At 24.7% G+C, this 16,889-nt stretch overlaps 1 protein-coding gene across 1 annotated transcript; it reads right to left on the bottom strand.

The window, feature by feature from the left end:
• Nucleotides 1–626: 626 nt before the first annotated feature.
• On the bottom strand, nucleotides 627–16,432 carry LOC145846750 (high affinity copper uptake protein 1-like). Its single transcript, XM_082953372.1, has 5 exons — nucleotides 16,266–16,432; nucleotides 14,111–14,226; nucleotides 10,976–11,089; nucleotides 3,153–3,398; nucleotides 627–1,079 (listed from the first exon to the last, which is right to left on the bottom strand). The coding sequence occupies exons 1-5, from the start codon at nucleotides 16,390–16,392 to the stop codon at nucleotides 960–962; spliced, it is 723 nt and encodes a 240-aa protein (XP_082809498.1). The 5' UTR covers nucleotides 16,393–16,432; the 3' UTR covers nucleotides 627–959.
• Nucleotides 16,433–16,889: the final 457 nt, after the last annotated feature.

Consider the following 16,889-nt stretch of genomic DNA (forward strand, 5'->3'; position numbering starts at 1 on the left):
AAAATGCTAGTTATTTTGTCACTGTTTCTAAAGTTATTCTAACTTTTGGCAATTTTTATTAGATTTTTAATTTTACTCTAAACTTATAACGAAGTTTGAATGATTCTTTTTAACTTGATAAAATAGTTCTATTTATAAAGAACTAAACTTAGCTAGCAAAATATTATAAATCTATCTTATCTTATCTAGTTTAAAAATATTTGTCCAAACTATATATCAATAGAATTAAAATTAAAACCTGATTGTGTTTTTAAACAGTTTTAAGAATTAATAAAGGATGTGTAAAACTCGTAAATAACATTTTATAAAAATTTAACAGAAATTACTTAAAAATTAAAACATTTCTTTAAGCTATATATTAATATATGATTCAATGATTTAACTAAAAACAGCTAATCAGAACAAAAAGAATTAAATCTTAAAGTAAAAAAGCATAACTACGAGAAAGTTAGAATAGATTATATTTGAAATAACGCTTAATTTTTTAAATATTATGTTTTTCTTTTGTATATTTAAAAGTACTACTTGCTTAAAAGAATAAAATAAACTTAAAAAATCAAGTTAGAATGTTTAAAACCTAATAATTAAAATTTATTAAAAAGCTAAAGAGTTTTTTGAGATATATACCAAAAATGCTTTCTTATAGCAATCGGTACTAATTACTAAAAAAACAATATCACTATTATCTTAATTAATACATTTTCAAGGAAATCCTAACTTAAAAAGTAAAGTTTATGCTTTTAGTTTATAAAATTCGCTTAATTTAACTTCAAAACAGATTTAAAACTAAAACAGAAAGCTAGTCATTGCATACATCAAAAAATAGTTGAAAAAGAGTTATTGACCAACTTTTTTTGCAATCTTCATTCTTTAAGCTTCTTATATAATATAAATTAAAATTATTTAGTTATTAAAAAACGAAAACAATTTGAAACAGTTGTTCTTTCTATTCATAAACATCAGTAATTGAAATTGTCAGATTTATCGTAGTTGTCATACACATGGTGGCTCTTCTTTTGAACTTTAGGTTCGTATGCTCGCTCTGGATATCTGTATCCAGCTGTTGTACTATTTTTATTCTGTAGAAATAAGTTGCGGTTTAATAACTAGCATTCTTAAACAAACTACTTACAAAAATTGCAAAAAAGTTAAAACTATGACTGAACAGAATATAAACTTTTACTTTATTTTCATAATTAAAAGTTCTGAGTATAGTATTTTTCTTACTTACCGGAGCTTAAAATTATTTTAAGAACTAAACTTTAGTTGGAAAAATATTTTACAAACTAACTTAAAAATGAAATAAACTTTTTTGTTGAGTTATTATGCAAATAAAAGCCTGCTTCGTAAAATGTTCCAAAGCAAAATAAGCAATTAAAACTTAATGTTGTTTAAAGCTTTATGATGTATGTTTATTTAAGCTAGTTTGTAAAATAGTTTTGCAACTAAAGTAATGTTTTAAAAGAATGATTTGAATTTATATCTAAAAAAAATTAATTGTTTCTAAAGCTACTTTTTAGACATCAGTTTTTATTATTCAAAGTAATTATAGTCGAACTGTCTTTTAGACTATTTAAACTTAAATATTTTAGACATAAGAATATTAAGACAAATTTCAAGGTATAATTATTTTTTTAAAACTCTTAATTCAGTTATATTTTTTTGACTCATAATATTAATTAAATTCAATTCATTTTAAAGCTAGGACCAATTTTTCTAATTATACTCTGATAAGCTTGAATTTTCGAAAGTGTAACACTTTAGTTTTTGTTTAGATTTTCACGCATGAACAAGATTTTAAATAACATTATAGATAATTAACATTATTATGTGCAGTTTATTATTTTATTCTACCTGAAAAGGTCGCAATTTTTCTGTCACCGAAACCGGGTCGTAAATAAAATATTTAATTTGCACACCTCTATTTATATGACATAAGCTGTTACAAACAAACTTTTTTTAATAAATCTTTAAGTACTTTGACCTTCAGTTAGGTACTTTGTATGCTTTGTTAACAGCATAAAAGCTATGTATATTTAGTTTTAACATTAAAATAATTTATTGCTTTTTAAGAAACACTGTTTCTAGCTGAAAAGTAAAACTTACAAAAACTAAATCAAAAATATACGTCAACTAAACAATAAAAAAAGTTCCGCTTTATAGAGCTGCATTGTCGTACCATTTCTCAATCGTAAAATAAATATTTGATAATTAACTATTTATGTTTATACAGAGCATAAAACTAAATTTTAAAAATCAAAATAATAAATAAAAGGCATTACTCGAAGCAAAAAGCTAATTAATTTTTAAATTTATCTTGGTCAATAGTGTTTTATAAATGTAAAAATTAAAAAATTAAAAAATTACATAAAACAAGTTTAAGTAACTACTTTTTTAAAATTCTTACATAAAGTAATTTGAAAAGTTTTTGCGTTTTAGTTTAAAGTATGATATTTAAACTTGTAAGGAATTAAAAAAAAACTTTTAGTCTGTAGTGATTTTTCGTGTTGGATTATTGAAAACTTACAAAATAAATGACTTTATATTTAGAAAGCTATAATGATATGTTTTTATACAGATGACGACTATAAATAATTACATATAATCCATAAATTATGATTCGAAGATTACATACAATCCATAAATAAAAAATGATGTAGAAGCAAAAGGAAATAAAGCCTTAAATTGTTTATATGGAAATTTGAATATATTTTTTCAATTTAAATTAGTATATAAAATCATCAAAAAGAATGTACTACGATGACAAATTGATATTTTCTCAGTATAGGTTCATTTAACATGTTCTTTAAATCTTTAATACTTTTTAGTTAAATAAGATTATGTAGATGTATTGCATGTTAATTTTTTGCACTAAATTTTTAACTAACTATCTAAAATACATAATTACGAAAATATTTGATAAAGTATCAAACATTGTAAGAGCATTTAAAAAATCTTTAGAACTAGCTTTTTTCAGCACTTCTTTTAAGATTAATTATCTCACACAAGCATTGAAAATTAAATAATTTAGTTTAAATCTTTTTACTACTGAATTCTAAATAATCAAAAATTCCAGAACAAACATATCAATGTGAAACTATACTTTAAACTTAAATAACAATATCAAAATAAATGTTTTAATATAAACTCACAGTATTGAAGTTGTTGTAATCATCAGCTGAGTAACTGCTGTTGCTTTCTCCTGTTGATTCAATTGTGGTTGCTTTGCTTACTTTTACTTTTTCAGTTCTTTTTTTGTTCTTCTTTTTTGAAGAAATTATGCACTTTCGTACGACTCCGTTAATTAGGTATCCAACGCCATTTCCGACACACACAGACAAAATGAGCCAGTAGTTATAGGTCATTGCGATCAGCATCAATACGAACGCAATAAAAACCTAAAAGTACACATAGTGTTTAGTAGAGTATAACACAATCTCAAAACTATTTGTTGATATTTTAAAAATCAGTTGTTAACCAATTTTTCTATAATTTAAAGTTTTTATATACAAAATAATAAATAACAACAACATAACTTAAAAAGAAAAAAAAAAAAATTTTGTTATAAAAAAAATTGTAAGAAATTGAGTTAAATATTTAGAAAATAATGGATATATTTAGTTATATATAAAATTGGAAAAAGTTCAAGAAAAACTTTGTGGTGATTTTTGTTGTAAAATCTTTAAAAGAACAAAATTTATAAAATTTTCTCAAACAGTAAACACTTTTTGACACAACATTGTTTATGTTAACAAAAATAAGCTAATTTAGGGATTTGAAAACTATTTGAAATAAAATCTAAAAAATAAAATACTGAAATGAAATCTGACTATTATATGGTAAACATAACAATTGTGAGCTTAACTTTACTGGTTTAGCTAGTTTTTTTTCTAGACTGTTAAAAAAAAATTAGTGTTAAATTAATACTAAGTAACCATACTTTTCTAGCTAAAATACTACTTTATTTTTTTCTGATACATCAAGTCTTAAACTTTTTGGTGTTAAAAAATGTTTATTGTTTAAGCATTTTTTATAAGTTTTGTTCTTTTAAAGATAATACTGTGAATGGAAATATTTTAAAATCAGATAGTTGTTATTATTAATGAATTTAAAAATAATTAAAATTTAAAAATAATTTATTTTCATTTAACAAGCCTTTGTCAAAGCTGAAAGTTAAAGCTTATAACTTTTAAATATGTGAAATAATTGATAGATTCGTTTTTTAGGTTTTTTCAAACAATTTTTGAAACTAGATTTTAGAATATGTATTGTTTATTGAACGACAAATAAAAACGCTCAAAATGTTTAGTCCTAAGACCTAGTGCAAATAGACTACAATTATCAGTAGTCACAAGCATTTTTTGAAATTTGTTTATCTATATTAATTTATTTTAGTTACTTGCTCCTGATAAATTAGAATAAACAAGTTTTAAAAGTTATAGTAGTAGTCTAAAAATTTAAATGAAAAGTTTTTGAATTGAATAACACTTAAAAATATTTAAATCGTGTCTGATCTTTTTGTTGATATTTTTAATTGTTGCACACAAGTTAGAATTTGAAAAATAGTAAGGAATGTATAAGTATAAATAAAGTTTTTTTTGCATTCAACGCGAAAACAAATTCTTTTTGTTGTATATTTATATAAAGGTAATCCACAAACTTACTTATCAAACAAGCTGTATAATGAACATTTAAAAATGACGTCCATGAGAATGACATTGATAAATTTTACAAAAGTTATCCATAAAAGACATTATCAAAAACACTATACAATAAAAGTAACAAAAATACGTCACGTGAAATATATTTCCGATACGTTATTTTACGGATAATTTTTTACCGCATTAAGGATACTCATCACCCGTAAAAGGATGCCTATACTAAGATCGACCCTATTTTTTTTAAGTACCTCTTACTCGTAGTGACGTCACAATATTTTTTTAAACACTACTAATAAGTATTATTATTTCACTTATATTGTTTTGAAACAGTATAATGAAAAGCTTTAAATTATTGTTAAATTGCTTTTAAAAAAAGATTTAGAGTTTCGTCAAGTTGCTAAGATATGATATTTATATAAATGTAATTTCAAACATTGAGTAAACGAATGTATGTAACTCTAATTTCACTAACTTTGCCCTTGTTTAAACCACAGTACATGGTATATATATATATATATAACATGTACTGTGGTAACAGCTGTACCAAGCAAAAGTTTATTTTGTGTATGTTATTTCTATATATATATATATATATATATATTAAAGGTTTTATACAAAGTTCTGATCGATAGTGCTCGACAAATGAAATTGGAGCTTAATATTTATTTATTTAATTATATAAAAACTATAATTCATACAGCTGTTTCACACATTGAAATGTAAAATTTCATGTGATCTTCAGTGAGTTGTAGTTTATTATAATAGTGAACAGAAATTTCGATTTAAGAATTTTTTATAGTAATTATGACGTAGTAATGGTACAGTTTATTGTACGATTAGTTGAGTTTGAAATACGCTGTAAATATTATTCTATGCTTTTTAGGAAAGTTTAAAAAGGTTATTTTGGAAAAATGTTTTAAGGTATTAGAAAATTTTTTTAAGCTGTTGGGAAAAATGTTATAAAATGCTATAAAATACTCGTGTTTGCCGCTTCGATTTTATTTTGTTTTAATATTTAGTTGGTTTTAATTTTGTTAAAAAAGTATTTTTGATAATGGATGCATATGTTTTGTCTTTCGCTTTTCTTGTTTAGTGTTACGTTCTTATCTGATTTTTCGATTTCTATTTTTTCTAAGTTACAAAGTTTGCAGCCGAATTTAGTATTGAATTTTAATTTTGTCCTGTTTAATATTTCCCATTTAATTTTGTAGTCTGTATTGTTATCTTTTAAGCTCCATATGTAATTCGCTAGTTCTGTTGTGTGTCTTTTGTTAATATTGTTGAATGATGATTTGTGGTTTCTGTATCTTTGTTTAAAGGTATTTCCTGTCGACCCTATATACTGCTTTGTTGTTTTATTTGATGTTACTGTTGCTTTATAAATTATATTTGACACTAGGCATTCGTTATTTAAAGGGCAAGGTTCTTTACGGCAATTACAAAGTTTATCTTTTATGGTGCTTTTATCGTCTATATCGCTTTTGTTTAATATTTTGTTGTTGTGAGCTATTACTACATCATTTGACGAAAACCACCCATTCCATAAAATATTCAACCGAAACACAATCAAAATATCTTACAGTTGCACAAATAACTTCAGAAGTAAAATAATAGCTCACAACAACAAAATATTAAACAAAAGCGATATAGACGATAAAAGCACCATAAAAGATAAACTTTGTAATTGCCGTAAAGAACCTTGCCCTTTAAATAACGAATGCCTAGTGTCAAATATAATTTATAAAGCAACAGTAACATCAAATAAAACAACAAAGCAGTATATAGGGTCGACAGGAAATACCTTTAAACAAAGATACAGAAACCACAAATCATCATTCAACAATATTAACAAAAGACACACAACAGAACTAGCGAATTACATATGGAGCTTAAAAGATAACAATACAGACTACAAAATTAAATGGGAAATATTAAACAGGACAAAATTAAAATTCAATACTAAATTCGGCTGCAAACTTTGTAACTTAGAAAAAATAGAAATCGAAAAATCAGATAAGAACGTAACACTAAACAAGAAAAGCGAAAGACAAAACATATGCATCCATTATCAAAAATACTTTTTTAACAAAATTAAAACCAACTAAATATTAAAACAAAATAAAATCGAAGCGGCAAACACGAGTATTTTATAGCATTTTATAACATTTTTCCCAACAGCTTAAAAAAATTTTCTAATACCTTAAAACATTTTTCCAAAATAACCTTTTTAAACTTTCCTAAAAAGCATAGAATAATATTTACAGCGTATTTCAAACTCAACTAATCGTACAATAAACTGTACCATTACTACGTCATAATTACTATAAAAAATTCTTAAATCGAAATTTCTGTTCACTATTATAATAAACTACAACTCACTGAAGATCACATGAAATTTTACATTTCAATGTGTGAAACAGCTGTATGAATTATAGTTTTTATATAATTAAATAAATAAATATATATATATATATATATATATCGCCATTTGAATAAATTATTTAAAAGCCCTTCAAGTGGGCTCAGTTGAAAGTGTTTACGTTTAAACATTAACCTTATTTTATATATATATATATATATATACATTGAATAAAAAACTTGACAAATATTAAATAAATTCAAATAAGCTTGCATTCTATTATAAGATTGCTTAAATATTCTTTAGTTGCTCCTTAATATATTAAAACATATTTATACTTTGTATCGAATACTTTTGGTTTTAAGTGTAAAACTTAGAGTTATCAACTCGGGTTCATCATTTTTTAATGTTTGAATTTATTTATAATTGAAGATCTCTAACAGTGTGAAAGATTATTCCATGACGGAATTGTTTAAATAAAATATTCATACTTTATATCTACAAATTATCAATTAAATCATAATTTTAAATAATTCTAAGAATTAGCGCTCACAGGGTTTTTACTTATTTATATGCATTGTACAATTTTTTTTGAAATCATTGGTTTTGAGTATATAACTTTTTTCTTCGTTTTTAAAACATATTACAGCTTTGATCATTTTACTGAGGTGTCAAATTTTGCCTACAAATTAAGAGTTAAGAATTAGTACACTTTTGAACAAAAGCATAAGCTAAATGAGTAGTTCTAGAAAACTAAAAAGATACTTACGTAAATCAAAACAGAAACAAATTTTATACACACTTAATGTTTAAATGAATAATGTTTTTAAAACAAAAGTATTACTTATAAACGCTAACTTTAATTTGAATTCCATAAAACAAAAATATTTTATAAAGTTCAACTAAAAACATTTAAATGTGTAAAAGATAATAAAACTTTTATAATCTTCCTTTAGAAACTTGTCAAAGTTTGTTTTGCGCAGTGTATTGTTTTCTATTAAACCAGAATATCTAGAAATATTATTTTAAAGCGTTAAAATTAAAACCGTAACTTTATTTGAAAACAAAATGTACCCAAGTCTTGTTTTTTTAATAACTTTTTAACTTAAGCATTTGTGAGTTGTCTTTTATAGAATAAAAAAAAAAGTTTTAAAAATTGATTATGTAAGTAAGCAAACACTCTATAACTGTTTTGAAAACTGCTAAAAAACAAGGACATGCTTTAATGAAAGATAATAAAAATTAAATCTCTAAAAGTAGTGAGCTACCGGAGTCAGTATCCGGGTCCGGCCGTATACTACCTTATTAGATTCGGATGCGGTCGGATCTAAATTTTGAAAAATTATCAGGATCCGAAACTAGTTGATCCGGTAGATCACTACTAAGATACTAAGTTAAGTCATTTAATTTTATCAATTACTAAACAAAACTCTAGTTAGATTTTTTGAAAAATTGCTTATCGTCTTATTTATACTGTTTCAAAGATTTTAAGGCTTAAAAAGCTAAATTAAAAAGTTTTAAACAAATTATAAATCTTGAATTTTTACAAAAAAACTTTCAGGGGTAAAATACTGTATAAAATATTTTCAAATTCATGATGAAATTTAAATAAGTAACAATAAGTGATTCTAATATGTTTAATGAGCTTATTAACAGGATACATAATTTACTATGCATTAACTTAGGGCTTGGCAATCTACAAACCGCAAGCAGGATCCGGCCTGCTGTGTAAAAATGACCGGCCCTTCAATGTATAGCAAATTATAAGAAAACAATTCCGCGACAGGTAAAACTGCGGCTCACGATTATGTAAATCCGGCCCACTAAAGTAAATTTTGGATCTTTCAATAGACTACAGTTCGAAAAACTTTCGCGGCCCATGAAAGGCATAACCTGTGGCTCGCGAAATAAAAACTTATGAAATTTACACTAGATACTCTAAAGTTTGAAGTTATGATTAAAAAAATTATTTCAAAATAAGTTGGATAATCGCGTAATTTCCGTGAACTAAATTAAATGCTCAGGTCCGCCAAGGACTAAATTTTTTCACTTGTGGCCCGTTGACTGAAAACGTTGCTCATCCCTACTTTAACCTCTTTATTCTGTAAATTGGCTATTAACCTTTAATAACAATGAAAGTACTTTTGCAAAGATTTGTAATAATTATAAGCTTTAAATTTTGTTCAAACTAACTAACAGTTTTAAACGTTTAGATTGGCTAAACAGCTAATAACTGTAAATTTGGAAGACATGCCTTGTTAATTATAACGGTGTTTCGACCAAGGTTTTTTTAATTGGTTAGTTTTTGGGAACTTTATAAACTAGTGTTAAGAATTTAATGTGAGTATTGGTTTTTTTGTTCAACTAGGAAAAATAGAACTATTACCATTTCTTTCATTTATTTGTTTAATACAAATGTCTATCTTTAAAAATAAAATTGTAAGCCGGATTTTACCTGCAGACCTTATGTTGCCAACCCTTAATATATAACAAAGTTAATTGAACTGAAAGTCTATACACCAGTCTATGTTTATCTAACTTTAATTACTTATTATCTATAACATAATCATTGGTGAAAAACGGGTATTGTACGGCATATTGGCTGGATCTCGCCCGACAGGCAGAAACATTTTGGATTAGACGTAATTTTCATCATAAGAGCAAACTTAAATAAAGCAACTAACATTAAGCTTTTTTAAAACAAAGTGCTTTTCAAATGTGCGATTATTTTTATTTTTGTTACGTAATACCAGTAAAAAAATTGTTATTTCTATTCATTTTTTTGTTAAAAATTTTAAAATTACGTCGTAAACTATACGTCGAACTATTCTGGTCACGACGTTAAAAGGTATCCGTGGTGTGCGACTGGATAACCAAGGGTTCTACGTACACCAGATCCTAGGACTAAATATTTTAAGCGCCTTTTTTTGTCGTTTAATAAACTATAATTTGTTAACCGTCCAGCCTTAAATACGATCCGTCGACTAAAAATGTTTCCTAAAATCTAACATAGGTTTTAAGTGATTAAAGGGATCGGATGAACCAGACACAGTAAATTTATAGTTTTCATAACTACAAAGGTGAACTAGACTTTCTAGTTTTATTTTCTTATTTAAAATTTATAATAGACTGTTGGAAACTTTAAACGGATCTAAGTATCCGGATACGGCCGGATATTGCCTTTTTATGTCTCGATACGAAATTTGTGGATTCGGATTTCACTATTTAAAAGTTATCTTCATATACAGAAAAAATAGTTAGCTATAATAAATTATTTACTAAAATAAAAACATTTATTTGTTGTTGCTATAGACTTCAGAAAAAAATGTACGGTTTTTTTCTTAATTGAAGTAAATAAACTAAATCTTGCTATAGTAGCTAAAAAGAAAGTTTGCAAAAACAAAATCTTATGCTTAAAAAGGTTTAATGCTCAAAAAATACTTTTAAAAAATATGAAAGATTCAGTAAATCGACTTATTTATAAAGTAACACAGGTAGAGAGCTACATAACCATAATCAAATAAATAAAACATAAACAGGTAATTAGTAAATTTTAGCTTATCTTGCATCAGCATAAAATATTTGTTATACAGGTTTTTAATTAATTTTACATAAAGAAATTGTAAAAAAAAAATAATTATACTATTCATTAACACTTCTAAATTATTTTGTCCTTGGTGTTTATGTTTCTCACTTTGTTTATAATTTTGTAAACTGTTAGAACATCTTTATAAAGTCTTAATATTAAACTATTTTTATGTATCCAGTTTAAATTAACATAAGAATATTTGTAAAACAGTAAAAGTTTTTATCTGAAAAAATGTATAATGTGTAGCGTTAACCCATCTATTATAACTAAATCCCATAAATATTTCACTTATTGTAATTTTGTATAATAGAAATAACTCAATACACTGCTTAAATTTAATGTGATTGCAACAATAACTAAAAGTACCTGAAAAATGTGAAGGAAAGACTGAAGAAATAATCTTGACCAGTAATTAGAAGTATATACAGACAAGTTTGTTGAAAGGTCATTGCAACAATCATCAGTACTCGGATTAATATTCTGTGGTTATTTTCATTTAACTTCATATATTATATCATTATATTATATCATTACATTATAAAAATTAAATATACATTTTAATATTTGTATACTTTTAGGCGGTTACATGACAATTCAAATTCGTTCAACTCAAGTTCTTAAAAAATTTTTGAAGAGACCATATTGCAAAAAGAAATAAATAAAAAAAAAAGAATGCGTATGCAGATCTTATTAATACCTTCAAGCCTTTTTTTCTTTTATGCAAATTTTTCAAAAATCGTATTTCAAAAAATATTATAACTTTGCAAAGATGAAAAATAAGTTGTAGATATTATTAAGGGGAACGGGTTCTTTTTTTAAGTGGGTACACTTTTGCACGACGGGTCATTTTTGCACGAGAGTAAAAAAAGTGTATATAAATTTTTTTTCTTAAAAAACAGGAAAAATACATAAAAAGACTAACTAAAAAATAAAAATAAACTTACCGACTGAACGTAAGGGTTAGTGGTAACAGTGATAGTAAAAATAAAAAATAAAAACGAAAAATTACACAAGTATGAAAAGATAAAAAACTAGAAAAAAAAACTATTAAAAAACGAAACAGAAAAATAAAGTTTTTGAACGAGGTTAAGGGTTAGGTATAACAGTGATAGAAAAAAAAATATATTCAATGAAAATTATTAATTAAAATAAAAACAGGAAAAAATTTTTTTTTAAAATAGATTACAAAAAACAAAACAAAAAAAAATTACCGACTAAAGGTTAAGGGTAATAGTGATAGCTTTAAAAAAAAGTAAAGTTAATGAAAAAATTTAATTTTTGTTTATATACACTTTTTCACTGTCGTGCAAAAGTGTCCTCTCGTGCTAAAGTGACGCTCGTGCAAAAGTGTCCACTCGTGCAAAAATGACACCCACCCATTATTAAGACCTACATGCGCATTTTTTTCAAACATATTTTCCTTTTTGAGATACAATCAATTAAACATTTTTCAAAGAATTCAAAAAAACTCGAGTCCAAATTTGAATAGTCGGTCATCCTTTTTAAGCATAGTTTATCTAAAATAAATCGTTTTTTTTTGTTAAACTGTGTTAATAACTTAAATCTTATAGTATATTGGTTTAAGTTTAGACATATTGCAAATTTTTGAAATAACTTAATCTTTTTGTTATCTGTATTAAGATAACAGTAAAAATGTTTGTAGCTTGGCAATGCAGTATTTTGTAAAATAAAAACTACATCTTAAACTTTATTAACTAATTTGACTATTCTTATACAATGTTTATTAAACGCCATGCTGATTCGATTATGTAACATTTTTTTTTAAAGTTTTAAGAAAAACTTTATAATATGATTTAAAAGTTCTACTCAAACTAAATAATAATAATCATAAATTAGAGTTTTGTTTTCTTTCTTCTTATGAAAACAATGCTTAGCTTAAAACTAACTTGAAATATGTTGAAAGCTTACAAAAAAAAACCTCTTTTAATTGTCTACAAAATTGTAGATCGAATAAATGATTTAGTTTTTTAAATGCTAAAAAAGTCTAAATTCTTAAAAAAATAAAACAAAATTTAGTACCAACATTTACATTTTACATGTTTTTGTTTCACAAAGCTTATACTTAGTTTTTATCAAATATTCTTTGGTCAGTTCAAAGTATTTGTTTACCATTTTGTATAAATAGTAATCATTTTAAAATTTTTGACTAAAGAGCTTTTGAAGGTAAGATGAAATATACACTATGCTTAATTTTTTTAATAATATTTGTATTATTTATATTCGGTGTTAAAGTGCTTCAATATTTTATAAATAAAGAAGAGCAATTGTTTTAAATAAAACATATACGGGTTTTACAATTTTTTTATCTTTAGTAAACTTTATTGTTTATAATCATACAAAAGTCATATAATATATCTTTATAGATAACGTAAGAAACTTTATAAGCATGTGGTGTACGACTTGATAATCGAAAGGTTCCTTTGTACAACAGGTCCTTAGACCAAACTTTTTGAGCGCTTTTTTTTTATCGTTCAATAAACAACAATATAGACTGATAAATTGAAAAAAAATCAAGAGTAACTATAGGATTGCTGAATTTTTACTGCAAGATTTATAATTTTAGTTTATTGAATGACAAAAAAAACGCTCAAAATATATGATTCTAGGACCTGGTGCACGAAGAACCTTTCGGTTATTGAGTGGCAAACCACGGATACCTTTTAATGTCTTGTCCAGGACAATAGTATGATTTTTAAAGAGTTATAATACTCTTTAATAGACTCTTTAACTACATTTATAAGGATAAAATATTCTAACAGATACATTTCACAGAGAAATATGTTTTATTTCTAACTAGTAAAAATTAGATACTTAGCAAGGAAATAAAAAAAAATCAAAGTGTTAAAAAAATGTAATAGATCATGTAATAAATTTGTTTAGAATTATTAAATAAATATGTGCAAATTAAATATTTTTTTACTACCACGTTTCGGTGGAAAAAAGTTGCGATCTTTTCAAGTATAATAAACTAGTAAACTGCCGTAATTAGTAAATAATAAATTAGTAAAAAAAAAGATCACTACTCAAAATATAAATTTAAGTGTTTGTTAATAAAAGATCCTAGTGAACAAGTTAACTGGAATATATAATATCATATATAATATTTATATCAATTATATAATATTACCTTACGGTATTTATTTTTTTGTAGAACTCAGTTGAAGTGTGTTAATCTCTTAACACACAGAAACATATGTCGGTATAATAAAAGAAGTACTGTATAATTTGTGTTTATTAAAATAAAAGATTGCAATTTTTTGCCACTGAAAACTAAATTTTTTGCAACCTGGTACTAAATAAAACATTTAATTTTCACATCTTTGTTTAAATAAGCTCTTTATATTTCAGTAAGTTGAGGAATCTTTTTTAGTTATAACAAATAAATATTTTAAACTATTAAAAAACTAAAACATAATGAATTTTTTTTATTAACATTTATCTCAAAACAAATCTAAATAGTTTCTAATAAAATCAACTTACATTCGAATGATTAAATTCCTTGCTGAAAAAGCCATTGTTCCACATTGCTCGCAAATCTTTGAAGACTTCGTATAAAATAGAAAGAAGAAAAGTTCCTACACATGCGAGAATTTTGTCTAAAAAATATTTGTTCATGTATTCTATTTCGTATAACAGAAGGAAACAGAACTTAAATTACATAAAACGAAGTTATAACTTTACTTATTATTTTTTGTTTTAAAATATCAAAGTTTTATTGACTTAACTACATATAAGTAAAGAAATAACCAAATAAAAAACATAAATTAATAGATTTATCAATGGAAACAAAACTATAGTTCAAAGGTTTAAAACTTATGCTTACTTTGCTAACTCATTATTTAAAATCTTATGAACTAATAAATTATTTCTAATGAAATTTAATTTAAATAGTTATTACTGCTAGATGTAAACTTTAGTTTAACTTTTTTTAAATTTCTTTACTAATCTATAGTTACATATTTTATTCATTACAGCACGTACATACTTAGTTCGACATTCTACTTGAAATTTTTTACATGCATATCTTGGTGCAAATTTAGTTTAGTCTTACAGATGAAAAACTTTAATACAATATTTAATAGTTAATCGAGATTTATAGATCTTAAAATCAATAAAAATAGTCAAGTGGTATCTTTAGTTAATTATTTCATTTTTCTTAATTTACATTCTGTAGATCGTTACTAATTTGAAGTAAGCTTAAAATTAATTACAAAGTTTTTGCAACCAAGGCAAAGGATCTTTGTTTAGAGTTAGTCAAAATAAGTTACATTAAGTTTGCAGTGCACTCCTGTGCAAAATAAAATAGTCAATCACTTAAGATTTCATAACAGGGTTTCTCAATCTTTTTTGAAAAGGTCTCCTTTAAAGAAATTTAAAAAAACTATGTCTCCATCCAAAAAGATTTCTCAAAAACCTACCATTAAAACCGCTTAAGACCTTTTCTTTTGCTTATTATCCTGAACTCCAGAATATCTATAAGTTTCAAATTATGGCCTTGAGGCTCCTCCTTTTACGGCTTGTAGCCCCCTAAAATTCCTTTATTTTGTTCCGTAGTATCTATAAGTTTCAAAACTAACATTACAAACGCCTAAGACCTTTTTTTGCTTTTCTTCATAAACTCTAGAATATTAGCATAAGTTTCAAATTATGATCTCATAGCCCTCCTGTGGCCCCTTTGCTGCCCATGGTCCCCTAAACTTTTGTAATGACCCCAAGGAGCAACTTGGCCCAGTTTGGGAAACCCTGTTTTGTAACCTTTCATATTTAACTTGAAAGCTTTTTACAGTTTTTAAACAATTTGTCTTAGAATTGCAAATTGTTATCTAGATTAACAATTGTCATGCCACAAATATAAATAAATTAAATATACAACGAGTATAATATAAATTTTTTACAGGTTTTTTGTTTGATCAAAATTGGCTATGACAAAACTAAATATCTGTTGGTATATACTATTTAGGAATTGATAAAATTGTTTATTCAAGCAAAAAAAAAATTATAAAGTTATTTGTATTAATATATAAAACTTAAAAACGAATAAAGTTTTAGCGATCGTAAAGATTCGCACTGACGAAGTTATTAACTGAACTATGTAAATTTTTTTTAATCATTCACTAGTATTGAGTGGTGTTTTGAGTACCTTTAAACTGTATTTATTTGTCTGCAGTTTATTTAGTTCATTTTAAATTATACTTTGTTTTACTATATATATCTCTTTAGTAGGTTTATACACTTTTACTTTTTAGGTATTATTGTAACCAATTTAAAACTCACTCAAACGAATAAACTTTAAATAAAAAATCTAAAGTGAGTATGTGTTAAGCCTTTAATGGCATTACTGAATACAGCTGTACGAGTAATAAACTGAATGATTATGTTTAGAAAATATCCACTACTTCATTACAGAGTTTTGGTTTAAAAAAAAATTTATAACACTTTTTAAAACAAAAACATAAATTTCTTATGATTGTTGCGTTCTGCATACAAGTTTTAAAAATACCATGACTTAAAAACCTAAATTTTATAGTACACACTGTTTTTTGTTGAATACAGACATATTTTTTATAATACAAAACTTAAAATTATTAAAATTTTTAAACACTTTATTTAGTTTATAACTTAAAAAAATAACAACCAGTATCATTATCTATTGTACCCCACTCAGCAAATAAAAATTCTGACGGAAAGTCTGTAGTAAAAGTCATTTGCATCATCATCATCATGTGAGTAACACCACTCATTGTTTCATTTCCCATGTCCATTTTTAACAACTTATAATAGCAATTTGCTCATGCATTCAAAAAAAACTAAAAAAATACACAAAACATTTAAACACACTTCTACATTTGTTTTACTATCAAACAATAACTTAAAAAATAAAATAAAGTACTACTTAAGCATTTTTGCATATAGTATTCAATTCATTCTTTAAAGTAAATATTTTATACAACTTATTTTCTAGCAATCAAGCTAGGATAGTTTTTACTTTTTCCTAATTTTTCATTTACTTTATTCCTTACTAAATTCTTAACAATAAAACAATATTATACTAATTTTTTTAATTAAAAACTAAATAAAGATGTACAAATTAAATATTTTATCACAACCGGGTTTCGGTGACAAAAAATTGTGACCTCTTCAGTTAAATAGTATACTAAACTGCACATAACAATGTTGCTTATTTGTAATGTTATTCAAAAAATAATTCATGCATGAAAATCTAAGCAATTAGAAATTAAAAAATCTAAGAGCTTGCAAT

Source organism: Thalia democratica, chromosome 1 (genome assembly GCF_965202585.1).
Source record: "Thalia democratica chromosome 1, ktThaDemo2.hap1.1, whole genome shotgun sequence".
Lineage (NCBI taxonomy): Eukaryota > Metazoa > Chordata > Thaliacea > Salpida > Salpidae > Thalia > Thalia democratica.